This window comes from Apus apus, chromosome 13 (assembly GCF_020740795.1).
Source record: "Apus apus isolate bApuApu2 chromosome 13, bApuApu2.pri.cur, whole genome shotgun sequence".
Lineage (NCBI taxonomy): Eukaryota > Metazoa > Chordata > Aves > Apodiformes > Apodidae > Apus > Apus apus.
The window spans coordinates 15,919,017-15,937,558 of record NC_067294.1 but is presented as its reverse complement, the minus strand read 5'-3'; the positions used below and the strand labels follow the sequence as shown (position 1 = coordinate 15,937,558).

Sequence of the window (18,542 nt, the reverse complement as noted above, 5' to 3'; positions counted from 1 at the left end):
TCCTTAAGAGGCCGGTCTCTGCAGGCAAAGGGCCGAGGAAGGGAGGGTTACAGGATCAGCTCTGCTTTGGCATTGCAGCCCGCTTGCTGCTTTGGTTCTGCGTCCCAAAAGCAGAGTTAATTGCTGGGCTAGAAAATGCAGATAAATCAGTCAGCTCATACCACGTTTATGTCGTGTAGCTCTGTGCTGGCTCCTGGCAGCTCAGCACGGCAGCAGCACCCGCTGAGCTCTGCAGGGAGGTCAGGGCTGGGCTCTTGCCACAGGCCACCTGCAGGAGGGGGTGGTTGCCCAGCACACAGGCAGGGCAAGGGGGTGGCACAGCTGCAGCAGCGACCTGCAGCCAGACACCGTTCCATCAGCAGCGTTTCTGCCCCATTTAAGGTGGCTGTCACGCCAGACCCACTGTGTAACTTAATCTTCCTAGGGTTTTCTAAAATGAAGGCTTGAAAACCAGGGTAGAAAGAGGATACAGAAAACCGATGTTGTAAGAAAAGGACATGTCGCTTTATACTGGAGTCTTATTTCCAGCAAACTCTATGACTTGACAACAGTGTCTCCAGCAACAAAGAAAAATGAAACACATTACCCCTATGCTCTTCTAGGGTGAAATGATGAAGCAAACAAATCCTGCCACTTGAACCAAATTAACATTTCAAATAGGAACAGAAGTTCTGGACTGGTACCAGGCATGGTCTTTTCCAACCCAAAACTCCAGTTAATTATTTCCATTATGTCATTGCCCACTACAACCTGGAAACATTCTTTTGTTATCTGTGTGCACATCAGCACCCCATGTTGATGCCTAGATTGTTGTGCAGCTTTCTAATTGCACTTTAAAATATAGAATACGCTTTGAAAGTTAAAAAAGGTCAGTGTAACCTCTTGTCAGATACAAGAACGAGTTTGGGAACAGAATTAATTGGACACTCAGTTTCAGGTGCACAACATTTTGTTATAATCTCAGATTAATGCACGATTGTGGTTTAATCTTTGGCCAAAGCTCTTACCTGATATGATGTTATTCCCTTCTGCTCCCTAACTTATTAAACATATATTTCATCCATATAAGTGACTTCAGCTGTCAAAAGCTGGGCAGATGTTTTAACTGGAACTAGATTAGGATCTATTGCAAAGTATTGCTTCTTTTTATGTTAATAGGATGAAATACACTCTGAGACACCAAATCAGATCAAGATGTACTTACTAGACAAGCTGCAGCAAATACTAGTTTCTGGTTTGCATGTTCACCAGAAGAAAAGTTCTCTCTTACAGTAGTGCATGTTTTTTGGAGCTGTTCTGAACACCATAAACATGAAAGAAGCTTAATTAAAAGATTTTAATTGTTTTTCATTAAGTACTTTTCCTCCAAAAGGACCTAGGCTTCTATTGCTATATTGTTGTGTTTTTTTCAAGAGGAGTGGGAAGGATTTTTAATAGGAAGAAATAAATGCCAAAATACTTGGATGAGCACTTTGAATCACCACAGGAATGCTTTCTGCTCCTCCCCAAAGGAGATGGCACTTACCAGTGGGATTCATCCCAGCCGTGGCACAGTAGTGTCTCCACTGGGGCAGCCGTAATTCCTCAGGGAGGTGATGGTGCAAGCAGGGATCCTTTCTTTCAAATTCTTGCTCTGTGTTTGTTTTGAGCCGAGGAGTTGCAGAGGGTGGAAGACATGAGATCCAAGTTATCTGTGTGGGGTATGAGAGCAGCAGATGAGTAAGAGAGAGCAGATGAATCTCTCACCTCCCATACACCGAGTCCCAGTCCTAGAGCAGCTCACTCAAGCACAGGGGCACGGGAACAGCTCCTTGGTGAAAAGTCCTTCAGGTGCACCCTGCTCTGCTACATCAGGCCCAGGTGTGGGCCTGGTTGGTGTCTCCACTGGAGAGGACACCTCTGAAAACCTTACACATAGATCACTTAAGTAATTTCCAAGATTCAGTTACAAAGAACAAGTAATTTCTGCTTTTCGGTGAAACAAAATGAGGTGGAAGAAAATTACCTTGAGGTGTGCATGGGTTTAACTTTGTAATTAGCTCATCAAATAGCAGTGGTAGGTTTGCCACCAGAAAGGCAGCCCTTGTCACCTGGAACAGGTTGAGGTGTAGCAGTCTTGATTCTATAGCAACAGGCAGTGCAGTACAGAAACATACTTTGTGTTTAAAAATAGCCTCAACTGTTGTTAGCAAGGATTAGGCAATGGCTTTTTTTTCTTTAGCAGCACAAGATCAAAGTAGAAGGGTAACAGTTGCTACTCTGTGAATGAGGAAACCCTGCTCGATCTAATTCACTGCAGCCAGAGGTGAACAACTTAGCTGTGAATTATGATGGGATATAAAATAGGCTGAACAAAAATATTACTGGGCTTTCTTTTGAGGGCATGAACTCAGAGGTCTTCAAAACTGAGTTTGAACAGTATCACAACACACAGCTTTCATTTTATTGAAGTATTCAATGAATTGTTTACCTTTGGAGTAGATTATTTTGGGCACTGTGAAAATAAGGAAAAGAGAAATATGTGCTGGAGGTTTTCCAGAGGATTATGAAAATATTTAAAGGAAAAAGAATAAATAATTGCAAGCTTACCTTCAGCTTTATAGTTCAAAAGATAAAGAAGAAGTTCTAACAGCATTTGTATGGTTTGGTATGTGCTACCTGCAGAGTTTCCTGCCCCTTCTGTGTGGGACAGAGTTGGTGTTGGCTTCCCACAGGTTCCAGGCTGGAGCAAGACTGATGCTCCTTGTGCATCTGGAATAAAGCAGGTTTCAGGCTCCTGCTTCTCAGGGTTATTCTTGATCTTTAAAATGTATCAGGGACATACATCTGTCTGCCAGGGAAAGCACACACCAAAGCAAAAGGGAACTTGTAAAAAGGAGGAAGAAATTTTACATTTTCACTCAAGTGATTATTTATGCTTTACAAAGTCCCTCCAACCCTGGCACAAATAAAATAACAAGTTCCTGTTACCAAAAATTACTGAAACGCTTGTGAGCTGATGGAGAACGTGACCTTTGGTATGACACTGACAACTGTCTCACAGGGAGAAAATGTCTGGTGTCCTTAAAGGCCCTGTAGCCTGTTTACTGCAACACCTACAGTCACATTAGGTCATCACACACCCCTGAAGAAGTGATGCAGCACCTGGAAAAGTACTGACCAGTATGTCCCTATGAGGCCACTGATACCCAGTGCCCTGTCAGGGTACCAGTACAGTTCTCAAAGGGACTTGGTTCTGCTAGGACCAGCTCTCTGCCTGCCAGTGAATGCAGGCACCATACCAACAGGGAGATGGCTAAGAGGGGGAGCTGAACTGGCACTGTCACTCATGGAATTCCTTACTGTTTACTCCTGTTGGCACATTAAAGTAGCTGCCGCTCAAATGCAAGTGGCTAATAGGAGAAGCTCCACCACCCCCAGACTACACTGGGCAGTTTTGTTACGGCTTGGTAACCCTTGTGAGTTGTCATCATTCAGAGCTGCTGGATGGCATGCCATGGTATGAATGACAAAGTGACAGCAGTGTCCCCAGCTGCTGCCACCAGTGGCTCAGGTGCCCACTGGCTTGGGTTAGCTGGATCCCTATGTCTTGTCTGCTAAAAGTGCTTTGGGCAAATTAATAGCTCCTTTGGGAACACTGCACACTCCTGCCTGTAATGTCCCACAAAGCACACTCTTGAGACAGAGACCTGATGGCATGTCACATTTGCAAGGGAAAATTTAGCTCTAATAAAGATTAATGCATGGGGACTCACCACCACATTTATTCTAATTGCCTTTCATTAACATTCTCAACAGCCTTGAGCAAACAGCACAGCCTTTTGTTTCGCTCTTTGCCAGACAGGGGCTGCATGAGGCACAGCCAGCACTTGCTCTGTAGCAGCCAAACATTTTCACCAGGCTTCTGTACTAACGTGCTCCAACATCTCATCAACAACTCCCAAATGTCCTGTAGCAGCCTCTGCCTACAGGATGCTGTTGTGAAATCAGTCCCCTACAACTTCCCAACAAAAGCCTTGTAATTTCTTCTTATACTGAGTTGGTTTTACCCTTCAGATCCTCCCTCACCCATTGCTCTAAAAGCCAAAATTCATTTTCCTAACTGCCCACGAGCACCTGCTCATGGCCAAAGACACCACTGCACTAGCATACATACCTCTGGTCCTTCATCTGGCTACTGAACACCAACAATACCCCCAAATATCCCTGAACCCTGAGCACCTCAGCTGCAGACACCAGATGGCTGTTTGTGTAATCTCCACAGGAGCAGCACAAGCAAAGGAGCCTTTCAAGGCTGTGTTACTTCAATGAATGACAATTCAGCATCAAGAAAAATACAACAAACAGACCAACAAATATTTTAGTGGGAAATTCAAACTATATTGATGCGTGGTGATATTTTCTGGACCATGTTGGTCACACTAAAATATATCATCACAATAATGACAATACTGGATATTTTGCCCAGCTCCAGGTGGGGAAGGTGCCTCGAGCTATGGGATGGTACAGCCTGTTCCCAGTGGAGGTCTCGGACCATTTGCTTGTTTCTGTGCCATTACCCCAAAAACTGAATGCCAGCTGTCTTCTGGGTTAATTCCTGGCTCTGCATGTGCTGTGGGTGGAAGCTGGGCTTGGGAGAGCTGCAGTGCTGCCTCTCTTTGGGAACACGGAAGAAACACAGGCAGCCAGCGCCCAGGTGCCCTGTCAGTGCACTGCAAATACCTCGAGAGCGAAACCATAGAAGACCAGCCAAACAGCAGCTATTTCTCCCCTCTTGCCAAGTGCTAAAAAAAGCCAAAGGAGAAAAATCCCAGCACGGGGACCAGGTTTGACCAGCTTGGTCACATTTTTGTGTTCTCTCTGCTCTCTAACACAGACTCAAGCAGGGTTTTTTCCATCCCTTCCAGACTTTGTCAGTACCCTGAGGCATCTCCTGCCTCTTCCCCAAGGGAGCACTAGCCTACTGCCTCAACCTTCCCCAAGCAGGGCATCTTCTCACTCCATGGACTTATCCTTGAAGGGAAAAAATAGCTAATGCACAAGGACTCATCCAGTATGTGAAAGGTTGGCTTAGCTCCTGGTTCTCCCAAAATTACCTCCACAAACATGGCTTTTCTCAGCTGCTACACAAGGCAGCACCTTCCAGCCTCACCAGGGGCTCTGCAGATACACATAAGGGAATGACAAAGTAGTCAGATACCATCAACAAAGTCAGACAAGTCTTACACATACTGTACCAAACCCATAGTAAAGCTAGAGCAAAGGAACAGCACCATCTCTCCTTTATTACATTTTTTAATGTGGCTTTTACTGCATCTAAAATTACCTACAGGTCTCTGCAGTGCCACCCCAGTTCCTGCAGTGACCTTTTCGGCTCTGCTGAGCAGGACTGCTTGAACTCTGGAATATCCTCTTCACAGGCTGTAATGGGACTTCTGTTCCAAGTAGAGATCAAATGTGCTCTCAGAAAAGTGAATTTTAAAGTTCTGGAATTCTGCTTTTGGACTTTGAAGCTGGCAACATCTACACCATATTTTCCTGTTTTTTATTAATGGCATATACTAAATATTAATTGCTACAGTAAGACAAATTTAAATCTTAACTATTTTGTCTATTTTATTGCTAAATTTACTGCAAGATATTGCTCTGATAGAAATCTCTTACCTTCTTTCCATTTCAAAGTGTCTTCTGTTTGCTTGTGTCCAAGTCCTTCCTTTGAATAGGGAAGGAAACTGAGCTGGAGAACTGCTCAATAACTTGTTTGTAGCAGATGCCTGTAAAGATTTAGCATTATGATATCACAGGTTATTGCAAAAGAAAACAAACGAGGCAAATTAACTACTCTAAGATAAATTTTAAAATATCTGAAACAACAATTGAGAACTTCGAAGTATGTTTGCAAACTCAGTTTATCATAGAAACACATGAGTTTTTCCAGAGATTTCTACTCATTATCAATTACAGCACAGATAGGTCTTGTCTCCCACCAGTGCAACCCTCACCCACTAAAATTAGTAGTATTTTTCTGACATACAACTGGTTGGTAACACCGTGGTGAATAGTCTCCTGCAACAGCTCAGGCCATGTGAAGGAAACATAAGTCTCTTGTACCTCTTCATTTTCTGAGTTCTCTAAAATTTAGAATGTCTGTTCAGACAGAAAACATTGTGTTGACTTCTGTCTCCTTGTATACTCACGTTGTTATGCATTGTAAATTCATATTGGCTTTGGTAAATCAGTAAGATAATTGGCACAAACAGGTTGGGTAAATTTCTGTAAAAATGTCAACAAACCAAATCTAACCCTGGGATTGTAAAATCAAGCTTATCCAATAACTTACTATCCTTCTGGAAGGTTCCAGAGCAGCACTAACTTTTCACAGACATTTTAACAGAAGAGTTGACTGTACATTACTAACAGCAGTCCTTTCTCCTTCATGCTTCACATCACCAGCACACCTGCTCCTTGGCTCTCCTGCAAAGACTAAAACATACTCTAAAAACATAGCAGAGTGGCAGGGTGGCTTTATCAGTCTTGTGCCCCTGACAGCTGCAGAGGAACCTGAGCTGGGACTTGGGTCTGAGACAGTGGGAACACAGTCACGAGAAAACCTGTGGTGTAGGGAAGGAGTCACGGGGTTTTGTGAGGAGTGTTCAGGCTGACCAGAATGGCCTCATTCTTCCTTTTTTATCTGGATTCCTGGGTGAGGGCAGTAACCATCTGGGCTGGTTTTCTTCTGCAGAGAGACTTCAGAACCGATTCCTGTGAACAAAACATGGTTTTGTTGTGCTGCAACCCTGTCTCTGTTGTCCATTTCATGGCAACTGGCTGTCACTGCAAATCCCAACAACTAATTTTAATAGTGTTCCATGTTTTTAAAGGAAATACTCCCCTCTACCAGAACCACTGTCAGCCTCTTGCAGAAGCCCTTGTCCTGAATTAGGGATGCAGATTACCCTGATAGCACCTTGGCTCTTCCACAAGCCCATACATGCAGCATGGGGAGCTGCCTTCACTGGCCAAAGGCAACGCCAGGGCCAGGACAGCAGATAAGTTCCCAGGTGAATTTCCCCATCAATATGGCAATTTATTCTGCCAGGAGGCCCCATCTTCCCATGGCAGTTTCCAGCCACAGCCCCAGAGTGATTCTGGGTCTCTATAAGAACAGGTAGAGGAAAACACAGTTTTCTTTTGCAAGACAAGAAGGAGAGTTTAAACAAACCAGGCTGGAAAGAACAACACCCATTGAGGACCTAGAGACCCTCAGTTCATTTTCCACCTCCCAGCTGGTGAGCGGGACTGTCCTGGCCAACCAGCAAGGGTAGGTCCATTGCCAGCTCTCCAATTAGGACAGGCCTTATGCAGCTCCCATGCCTGATTCCATATCCATACAGACCTGTGAGAAAAGGGCACACATTTTGCTTCAGTTCTCTTTCTGTGAATTAGACAGAATTACTCTTCCCTAGATTCTGTTGGTCAAAGGTCACCTTCCCTGCTTTTACACTCATTTTGAGATGTACTTTTAATGACTTTTATAAGACAAGCATTACGTGCACTTGGTTTTTGTTTGATTTTAATTCATCCTCAAAGCCAGCTGTTGAAGGTGTGTCTGTAAGAAAGTGGGTACATTAGCGCCCTGTGCCCTCGCCCCCGGGATAATTCAATGCAATCCGCTGGCAGCTGCTGCCCCGGGTGCTGGCCCTGGCTGCGCAGGGTCCCAGTGACACCTAGTGTTCCCTGCCAGAGCACACCCCTCAGACCCTGGCTGCTGAAATCCAGACGTATTGATCTTAACCTCCCTTTTTGCTTTTCAAAATACAGGAGCTGTCCCGCAGCTGGGTTATTGCAGGGGCTGAAAACGTGTCCGACTGTTCTAGAGAGCACCTGGTACATAGGAACAGGACAGCCCCACGGGGAGGTGACACTCTCTGGCCCTTGCCATTTAAACCCCCCTAACTCCAGCCCCTGAATTACAAGATGATAAAATTTCATTGTACTTCCTACACGGGTAGTTTATGAGGGGATGTCTATCCCAGGCTGGCCTCTCATGGTTGATAATCTCCCATGTTAACTTGAGGATTTAAATACACTGAGGATTTCACATTGCTATTACTGATACCTTACCAGTTTTATTTACTTTAACTGCATTTTTATTATTCCTTAACTTTTAATCAGTGTCACACAGAAAATTAGCAGCTGTCTTCAAATTCTTCTGGTAATTTCAATTACATTTACTTATAGGGACTTTCTTACGTATTCCTTTCACTTGGCCTAAACAATTTAAGATTGTGCTAGATACAGGTCAGCTCATCCTCTGGCCTTGTTCCTGTCCTCTGGACTTGTCTGCTGTCACTCTGCTGCCTGTCACCAGTTTGAATTTGCTTCACAGAGTTTAAATAGTCCTGAGCACTGAATTGAGGGACACATGCTGTGGTGGTCAGGCAGACTGCAGCTTGAGGAGATAATTCCGGATGGAAGGCAGAAAGTTAACAGCCTGCCCTCTTTCCAGCAGGAATGCTCAGCTCCACTTAGGCTTGGACCTCTCAGAATTGATTCCAGATATTAAGGCTTAGAGATGGTGATCTGGGATTTTTTCCCTTAAAGCAATTTGTTAATTTAAATCTAGGTTGCAGGCCAATAAATACCTGTTGTCCCACAGCGCTCCCAGTCACATCCCACTCCAGCAGGATACAAGCCTCACTTTTCCCAGCATGCTACATCAGTTTTCCATGTTTTACCACCTCAGATGCATCTTTTGGTCCCAAATGCAAGAGAACCCATAACTGGTAACTTCTACCTGTGCAGAGAAGTTAGGTCTGCATGTGCCAACATACCCAGGCCTCTCCCCTTCCAGCCTGGACCTGCATAGATAAGCAAAGATTACAGAATTAATCCCATAGCAAGAAAAAGTTGTTGCTGCATTCAAAAGTGACCCTTTCCCCTTGCTGAGCTGCAGCATGTGCCTCAGTTTCATCCTCCCACTCCCTGCAGGACCTTCCCAGAGGTGCTGTGGGTTCTGCCCTCATTGCCAGTGCAGACCTGCCCTCTCCCCCCCGTCCCTTCAGACCATCAGATGCAACACTCCAGAGCAGGCACAGCAGGATGAGATACTCAGCCTGCCCCAGTGACAGGCTGAGAATGAAATCAGAAGTGTCTAATATCCCTCAGCAGCAGCCAAGGCCTGGGACAGGTGCTCAGGCCAAGGTGAGGCTGCAAAAGGGAGAAGCGGCGTACGCACGTGTTGGTGAGCCAGAGGGGACAGTGTTCTGCAGCAGCTGGGTGCACTTCAGAGCTAGCGAGGGGTGCTGAGAAGGCAGCTTCTCCACCTTTTCCTTGCAGGGACAGCAGAAGTCAGGTGTGGCATTTTCCAGAGGGAACTGTTGTCTCCTCTGAGCAGGCGGGTGCCTGGGTGGCAGTAGCAGCAGTCCCCAGGCTGCTCACTCCTGTCTGCACGGCCAGGAGCTGGCCAGGGGAGCAGGGCTGGGCAACACAACCTCCTCAGGCACTGCAGTGACACCAAGACCACATTTCACACGGACATCTTTATTTTCACATTTCTGCATGTATGCAAGAGAATATTCTTTTTCCTGGGATGTGCTGGTAGACATACCCTACAGAATGGAGTTCAGCAAATTTTTATGTACGTATATATATGTACACACATATATATAGAGTCTTGCAAAATTTCTTCTGCATTTTCTGTGTCAGAATGGATTTTTACAACAAACCATAGCTAAAGGACACTGCAAGGTTTTGGTTTCTTTTTCTTATCTCTAAAAAAAAAAATCATGTTTGCATTTTTCTTCAGCACAGTTTCCTGCTCTCCTGGTTATACTTAAGCAGAACTACTGAAAAGACTCACCTGTAAGCTTTCAACCTTTACTACTCTGAGACACTCTCAGTGATGTGGGTAAAACATTTTTGAGAACTCTTATTTACACAAAGGCCAGAGTGTCAGTTGGATGTGCTACCAAACATAAGAGCACCCCTGAATCAGTGATGCAACTAAATCATGTAAACGTTACGCTCAGAGCACAGTTCAGCAGCTGAGCTGCCTCTGTGCAGACAGACCTGTGTTTGTAAGAGTCCTGCTTTGAAAAGTTTCCCTGTACATGTTTAACCTGGCAGTGTCCCTTAAGAAAGAAGCACATACTGGGCTTAAGAAAGAACAGCCTTCTACAGATATTTCCTTTATTATTAAAAGCAACATTTTTTAAACCATTCAACAAAATTTAATATAAATTGCTGTTGGAGAATAGCATTGTAAGAGTGAAGCTATGCATTGCTGCTCCATTCACATGGCTTTAGTTATCACAATTTATATTATATGCACATTTCTTTAGGTCTTTCATGGCACTTCCATGAAAAAAGAAAGTTTGTTACTCTGCTGCTACCATCCTATTGGAGGTCACACAAGGACACAAAGATGTTTGTTCTTAACCCGTGTCACAGGCAGGCAATGCCCAAGTTCTGCTCATAGTCCTTGGACCTTTGGATATCTGAACCTCAGGTTGACAGCTTGACCCGTGAATACCCACAATATTGCAATGCATTCCAAGTAACAGGAAAACAAACATCAACAGTAACAGGCACATGACATTTTTTGCATTATCATTAATCACATTCCTATTTTTCAACAGATTGTTGCCTAAGATGCATGTTAGAAAGGCTTTTTTTTTTTTTAGAAAATGCTGTCATGAAGATGCAGACTAACGTTTGTAACTAATGAAACAGTCAGACTAATGATTTAAATGTTCACAACTTGGAGAAAGTGTGCACAGTTGATAGCACTGACATATAGTCTAACTGTAACCTAGAAGCCAGCATAGCAACTACCTTCCATACACTGGCAGTAGGATTTATGATGCTATGAGATTAGAATAGCATACTATGTTTTATTTATAAAGTTGTAGTAGTATTTGCCATCAATATTGCAAGCCCTGTTCATGAGGGATGGGAGGTTTTGCAAGTTTACCAAGTAACATTCACAGAAAACAAAAAACAAACACGAAGACATTTCCATGCAGAGGATGATTCCCTCACAGTCACTGGATCCCTGTCATCTCTTGGCTGGAGCACACGTGCCACATCCAGACATGCTGCTCACGGAAAACCCAGGGGCCCTCTGGGCACGGAGGCACACCAGGCTCTGGCTGCTTCCAGTGGGAGCAGAGACAAACACAGGATAATAAAAGGTTTTGCAAAGGCAACGACTCCACCACAGACAGAAACGACAATTAGAGCTATGTGAAAATACAGCTGTGTGTGTCACTGAGCCAGTCCTCCTGTCTCAGCTACAATGGCCTTCAAGAGGAGCACAGAGGTAGCAACTAGGGCTGAACATCAGTATCTGTGGGTGAGACTGAACTCAAGCTGGTTATGCCTCGGGGCAGGATCAGTGTCTCCCTCTTTGCCTAACACACTCCCATGATTCCTGGGAGCTGAAAACCAACACTAGCACAGCAAAGGAGGTGCCAAAACTGCAGAGTCACTGAAGGTAGCCTGATTTCAGCAGTGCACTTAAGCACATGCTGAGAGTAACACCCAAATGTACATTGCCAAAGCAAGGCTCTGCAGAAAGCAGCCACTGTGGCACAGGCACCTCCACACCACCCCTGCAGCGCTTCAGCTAGTGGGAATGCAGAAAACTGCTGAGAATTCATCACAGTAACTCCAGAAATTGATTTAGCTTCAGAGACCATGGGATCATGCAAGCAAGAACCTTTTCTCTTGAAAACAGGACATGAAAATTTTGCTACCTTTCCAGGCTGCATGTGCCATCTCATGAGCAGGCTTGCAGCAACACTGTCAGAGGGAGGCACTGTGCTCACCCAGCCCAGATGTGTGTATCCTGCTATCTTGACCCCTTCTCTCAGCTGAAGTGAGCTGCTCAGACTGACAACAGGCAGGTACTCCTTTGGTGGAGGGAGACAAGCAAGTTATTAAATTCTGTCATTTGCTAAAGTGATTGCAAGAATGAAGGAGGAACAGTGTAAACACTATTATTTCAGCCACAGCTGTTGTCTTTATCAAGTGCCTCTTAAATAAAAGCTGAACAGACAATACTGGACAACTGGGGGATGAGGCTGCTCACTGCATCACATCCCTTCTGTACATCACAGCACGTTACTGGAGCTGCTCTGCTCTGTGTCACTGCTGCAAATGAATTAATGAATGGTGTTTGTATGGAAGGCGATAAACAGGATAGACTGGAGTCTCATTCCTGCCTTTGTGTAACTTCCCTCACTTCAACAGCACTTTTGATGACAAGTGGGCAACTTAGAGGAATAAACACTACACAGAAGTGTAAGGAGGAGCACAGTAAAAGGGGAAAATGTCCCATCTGGGGAACCAGCACAGCATTACACTAGTACTGATCAGACCTACTTCTGTGAGCAGGAATACTTCAGTAGATTGTTTTTATAAAATACTGGGCTACAGAAATGAGGCATTCTATATATCTTGTATTATAAAAAGCTTCCACTTACATAATTTTTAAAATATATCTTCACTGCTAACAGCATATTTGTAATATAGTATCTAATATAATAAAAATATATGCTTACTGGATAGAGTGATGTTACAGTACGGGAGGGACTCTCCCTTCTGTGTGGCCTGGAAAAGTTGGCTGTTCCTTCCTTCCCTTGGTTTCTCAGCCATCTCTGCCTGGCGACTGTGCCAGCACCATGGTGTGTTAGCTTTCATAACAGACTCCTCTGAAAACAGGCTCTGACACAGAATCATAGAACAGTTTTGGTTGGAAAAGACCTTTAAGATGATCAAGTCTAACCATTAGTCTAGCACTGATGAGTCCACCACTAAAGCATGTCCCTCAGTACCACATCTACATGGCTTTTAAATACCTCCAGGGGTAATCTACTGAGCAAAATTCAAATTTGCTGTGTATTCACTACAAGACTCTATTTTGCTCATTAAAAAACCCAGCCTTCCAAAGCAATGCACTATATGGCTTTAGGAAGGAAATGGGACTTGTGCAGGTCATGCAACTGCCTGGTAGGAAAAAAGATTTTGCTATAGAAAATATTAAATTACTCAAAGAGACATATGGGCCTGGCAGCTGATTCTGAGATTCTAAAGCAGTCAAGACTTTAGTCTAACATCCAACAATAAAATACAAACATTCAAATGATGAATCTGAGATGCGTTTGTCAAACCTATACCGAGAGGACCAGAGCACATGACCACAGGGCTGCTGAAATGCACAGTGGAGAAACACTTAGTGTTCTTCCACGTGCTGGGACTGCAGAAGGTAGCTGGGACCAGGGCAGATACTCATTTTCCTGTACCAGCCCTTATAAATCTGCCTGGTCTTGCAAGGATTTACCGTCATTGAACAGGATTTGTTCTGTAGTTTGAAAATGTGTATGTGCAACAGATGTTTTGCTCCTTTCTGGCTCACTCTAGCATGAACATCCTCTAGTTAATGTGTTCAGGAAAAGCTCCAGACTCAGTGTGATTACACCACTTCCACCAAACTCAGTGTGGTGACACCAGCACATGTGAAAGGAAAAGCAGGACCTCTGCAGAAAGTGATACTGGCTGCACTGATCATCTGCTTCATGTCCTAGGTACACTTACTGTTTGTGTTTATAGATTACCCTGGTAGATTCAACTTTTGTCACAGCAGATTAACCACAAGGCATTCATAGAACATGTTGCTGCATGAGAGCATGGACTGAGCTCTTCACTCACAATAGATGGCAGAGTAAGCTATCAACATGTGCTACCATATGGAATCAAGCTCGCCAGATGAAAACTAGGACTGGTGCCTAGCAAACAATGCTGTATATTACTCATTGAACTTCGAGCAGCAGTTCTCCCTCATCAGGTTTCATTAAAATATTCACATGCTTCCAAAACAAAACCAAGGTTCCCCGGTGTCTCCTGGGAGAAGAGCTGGGGCCGGTTGCGTTCGGTTGCCATTTGGTTGGAGATGTCGTACAAAATCCTCACACACTGAACACGGCTGAATTGTAAAAAGCTTTCATCAGAAAGGAGGTCTTTGTTACAGAGTCTCTGACTCCTGAAGCGCTCGCCAGGCGTGGTTACATCACATTCTCAAAGAGCTGCAAGGATCTCATGATATTGTCGTCCTGGAAGCAATGAGAAGACATTTTCATAACACTGACAAACCCAACTAACTAGTAGCTTTGCCTGGCACAGGGGGTCTCTGCAGCTGCTGCAGGCAAGAGCCTTGCTTTCATAATGCTTTTCATCCCTGATGAGCTGGAATTGATTCTGTGATCAAGTCCTGATCCAGCAAAGCAGTTGCCCCTTCCTTTGGCACCTTAGGTGATTTGAAGTGAGGGAGCCCAGTGTCAGAAGCCTGACATTCAGCATGGGTTGTGCTTTACAGAAGAAACCCAGACACCAGCACTGAGCTGGTGCTGAATCCCTAGACTTCAGTGCCCAACTGCATTTCACTGATCCCGACTATGAAAATGTGCACTTAGCTTAATGGGCTTCAAAAGACCAAATTAAATTGCAGAATTTGACCTGGTAAGAAAGCTGCTCTGAAAGATGACTTGATCCCAGAAACACAACTGGCTCAAAACCAAAATACATGGAATCTCAGCCTCTCTGAGGGTCCTGAATCCACATGAGAAAGTTGTGAACACACAGGGGAAATCCTAGGTTGTTTGTCATAAAGCCTTAGAATTGTACTTAGAGGTAAGACCAGAGTAATACCCAAACCCGTGATTTTTTTTTTTTTTTTTCCAGCTATTCCAAAAGTTAAAAGAACTGTTTGCCTGTAACATGAACAGGCATAAAGCAACATAAGAGACTTATTGTATTTCATTGCTCTTCTTTTGAGGCTGCATCTTCCTATCTCACCTTCAACACAGTTTGGGATGTACAAGGTATCACCTTTCAGGGGAAACCAATCATGCTCTCCAAAGCAATGCTGGGAGTGCTGCCCATGAGCTGGATCCTCAGAAATGGCTGAAGAAGTCACTGCACTTTGGGCTGTCTTTCATAAAGAACAAAAGACACCTTAGTGTTGCAGGGCTGGCTTTTGCCTGCCAGGAAACCACACACACTGGTGCCTTAGTCTGCACAGCTCCTAGTGCAGGTAGGGCAACAGATGGAAACAAACCCAAATGACAGCAGAGCACTAAACAAACTGACAGGTAAAAGTAAAGCTGCTTCAATACTGAGACCACTCATCATGCACATCCAGCCTGAAGGCAAATGATGAGTCTGAAGAAGAGTACACAACACAAATGAGCAAACTAAATATGAGGCCAAAAAGAAAACAATCAGGAGAGACCAAGAATCAATTAACTGGGAAAAAAAAAAACAAACCACCAAATGAAGAGTCTTGCATTATACATCTGCTAACAAGGATTTTGCCACCTGAAGAGCCTGACTGAGAAGTAATTTGGGTGTTGCCAGAGCCAGACTGAACAGAGAAGCAGAGGGAAACCAGCCTAGCCCTCCTCAGTGAGGGTGTTCCCATTGCTCAGGTACAGAAGATCTGTCTGGCTGCAGAACAGGAAAGATCTTTCCACAGAAAGTAAAATACACAGGAGGGCTGGTATGATACAATTTCCACCAATGTAAGCTTTTTGAAATGCAGAGGCCATTGTTGTACTGATTAACTATTAGAGATATCTCTGAGCAAACAGTTACACAGTTAATTACAGTCTAAGACAGACACTTGCCCAACCGCATGTTAAGGCAGATGCTTTTCTTTCTGCCAGTGCTAAAAATACCAGCAAGTAGTTCTATTACAGCCAACCAAAATATGAAATTTGTAAGAGGAAGCTTATTTCCAAAACAGAATGACAAGATTTTGAGAGACCTTCAATGCTGGGCAGTTCCAGCAACGTGGTACCTGCTCAGGACATCCAGAGGCAGCACAGACACACTATCAGCCCCTTCAAAAAAAATAATAAAAGAATCCAGAAACTGAATCTTGAAATTATTTTTTTCACAGAGCAAAGGAAACCCAGGATCCTGAGCAGCATCTTGTTTCAAATGGAGTTTGTCCAAAGGGAAAGCAAACACTGATGCATGAGCTAGCCCTTTCATTGCAGTTATAGTTTTGTCCTTACCTCCTGACACGATTCAATAAACTCATCTAAAGTTACAACACCATCTTTGTTTTTATCCATTTTCTGCAAAATAAAACACAATTTTGTTTCCATAACACTGCAGTTACAATAAAAAAAATCATATTTGATGCAACCTGAATAAACCTGGGGCCCTTTACAAGCCCAGATTACAGACTCAGTGTCATTGCATAAATTTGCTGACTGCTAAGGACTTATTTACTCTGGTGTGGTGAGCACTCCTAGGGTCATCTCCAACTATTCCTACTTTGACATGCACAGCAACCTCTGCCCTTCACACATCATTTATTCACTGCTTCACCAACCATAACCTGTCTCTCTTGATGGGCAGTTGAGAGAAGCAGCACAGAAGGGCTGCAACACATCCCAGTGCAGAGGGTCAAGAAAGAGACAAATGAGAGATCTTGAAGCCAGGAAACCAGCAGACACTGAGGTGTTGGGCTGAACAGCTGCTACAGTTTATTACAGAAGATGTCATGGGGTGTGGGACTGAACGTGGGGCTGACCTCACAGGAAAGTATAGCAGTGCATAGCTCAAGTGTTAAGAAAAACACACCAAAACTCAAGTACCTGGAAGAATACTTCTACATGCTGCCTTGGAGCATCTTCCTTGAGCACTGGATACGTGTACTTTCCCATCATATCATAAATGGCCTTGACAATATCCATCATTTCCTGCAGGTGTGCCATGCCAACACAGACAAAAGGAAATTAATACAAATGGCAGCACATTTCTTCCTTTCACTGCTCTTTTCTTCATCCTCCTTCTCTTGTTCCAAGACAGCACAGAGAATACATTTGCATGCAGACAGATGTATCATCATCAAGTTCATCTATCGAAACCAAGTGCTTCCTTCTGACGGTGCCACCTTTGCCACAGCCACAGTGAGGCTTCTGCAGGGCTCAGTTCCCTGCACTGGCCCTGCAGCACTGCAGGATGTGTGCTCTGACACAGCACTGCTGGGGTGGTGCTGGGCTGCAAGTGGTATGCTCTGTCCTGAGCACTGTGGCACCAGCCTTGTCCCAGAGCCTCACCAGGGCCAGGGACCTTCACAGGACAGTCACTGGGAACCCGGCCCCTCTCCCCACCTTGCACAAACTGCCACACAACTCCATGACCAGTAGCAGTTACCACAAACCCTCCAGGTACACACAAGGGTTTGAGAAGATAGACCAAGATGAATTTGCAAAATATCCAGGTTACCATGCTCAAAACCAAGGCTTCCCAAACACAAAACAAACAATACCATAAGGAGACAAAAGATGATGCAGGATTTAAGAGTGGTGCTGGAGGCTTGTAGTGCTTCAGGTGAGCTCATACCCTGCCTCCCAGTGCAGCCAGAAAACCCTCAGCCACCAAGTAGCTATTGTCACTGTCACCCTCCCCTGCAAAGGGTATGTCAGTCATAGCAGTAAGTAGGGCTCTGCTCCTGGCTAAAGAAATCCATTAAAGTCACTGTGATATAAGAAAATGTCTACAAAATAAGATCTTTGTGCACTTTACTTAGATAAATGCTCAAGTCCGTCTGATTTGCATTTAATTAGCTGCATGCAAAATTAATTGTGCTCCGCGGCAGAAACCAGCCAGCTCTCTTCAGAAATCAAGCCCCTTTGTGAGGAGCAGCCTTACCTCCTTGTTTATGTAGCCATCCTTATTGATGTCGTACAGGTTGAACGTCCACCTTAGCTTTTCATGAACAGTGCCCCGCAGCAGAATGGACAATGCCATCACAAAATCCTGGGCCAAGGCAGAGAGAGAAAGGTGACTTTTCATAACACCCTCTTCTACATCACCTTCTTTATGTAATGCCAGCCAAAAGACTCTTCTTTTTTAGGACAAGGCATATGGTTATCGACCTCTTCTGACTCCCTTTTTCATAAAGGTGTCCTCTCTGACAGGACTCAATGGACATAGTGTCCAATGTGAGCATTATGATGATGTGAGCACTATGACAAAGAAATGTGCGTGAGGTAACCACAAACTTAAGGAAAGTCCTCAGGTACTCAACTGCAGCCACTCTAAAGGCCAAGCTTATGAGGCAGCTTAGCAAGGCTGGAAAGGCAGGGAGAGCTAATGGGTGCTGCAGCCTTAATGCCTCCTAAGTCCTGGGGTGAGGAGTGTGGAAACAGCAAGGGCTTCATAGCAGGTCCTGTCCAAGTCAGGCAGATGTAGACCCTGACGTCTGTAGGACAGTGGGGATTTACTGGGAACACCACAGTATGATCCCAGCCAGAGGCTGGGACACCTCCTCTGCTGCACATCCAAATGTATCATGTTCTAAACTCTAAATACTGCATGAATGTGACCATGGCAAAATACTTGTCTGGTTTCTAAGAGTGCTCTGAGATGCTCCAGTAGTAATTTCCCTCCCAACACTGGTCTGCTGCAAGAATCACTCCGACTGCCACTGCCTGCTTAGCACAGCTTCAAACTAGCAGAGCTAC

General features: G+C 44.5%; 1 protein-coding gene across 9 annotated transcripts in view; it reads right to left on the bottom strand.

Moving 5' to 3' along the window:
* Positions 1–13,832: 13,832 nt before the first annotated feature.
* KCNIP1 (potassium voltage-gated channel interacting protein 1) overlaps positions 13,833–18,542 on the bottom strand; it is a 334,144-nt gene continuing 329,434 nt past the window's right edge. For all 9 annotated transcript variants that reach the window (XM_051631413.1, XM_051631415.1, XM_051631412.1 and 6 more), the window contains 4 exons: positions 17,728–17,835; positions 16,668–16,772; positions 16,080–16,142; positions 13,833–14,114 (listed from right to left, as the gene is read on the bottom strand). In XM_051631413.1, the coding sequence (XP_051487373.1) occupies positions 14,067–14,114; positions 16,080–16,142; positions 16,668–16,772; positions 17,728–17,835 (324 nt within the window). In that variant the 3' untranslated portion in view covers positions 13,833–14,066. The remainder of the gene's footprint in view (positions 14,115–16,079; positions 16,143–16,667; positions 16,773–17,727; positions 17,836–18,542) is intronic.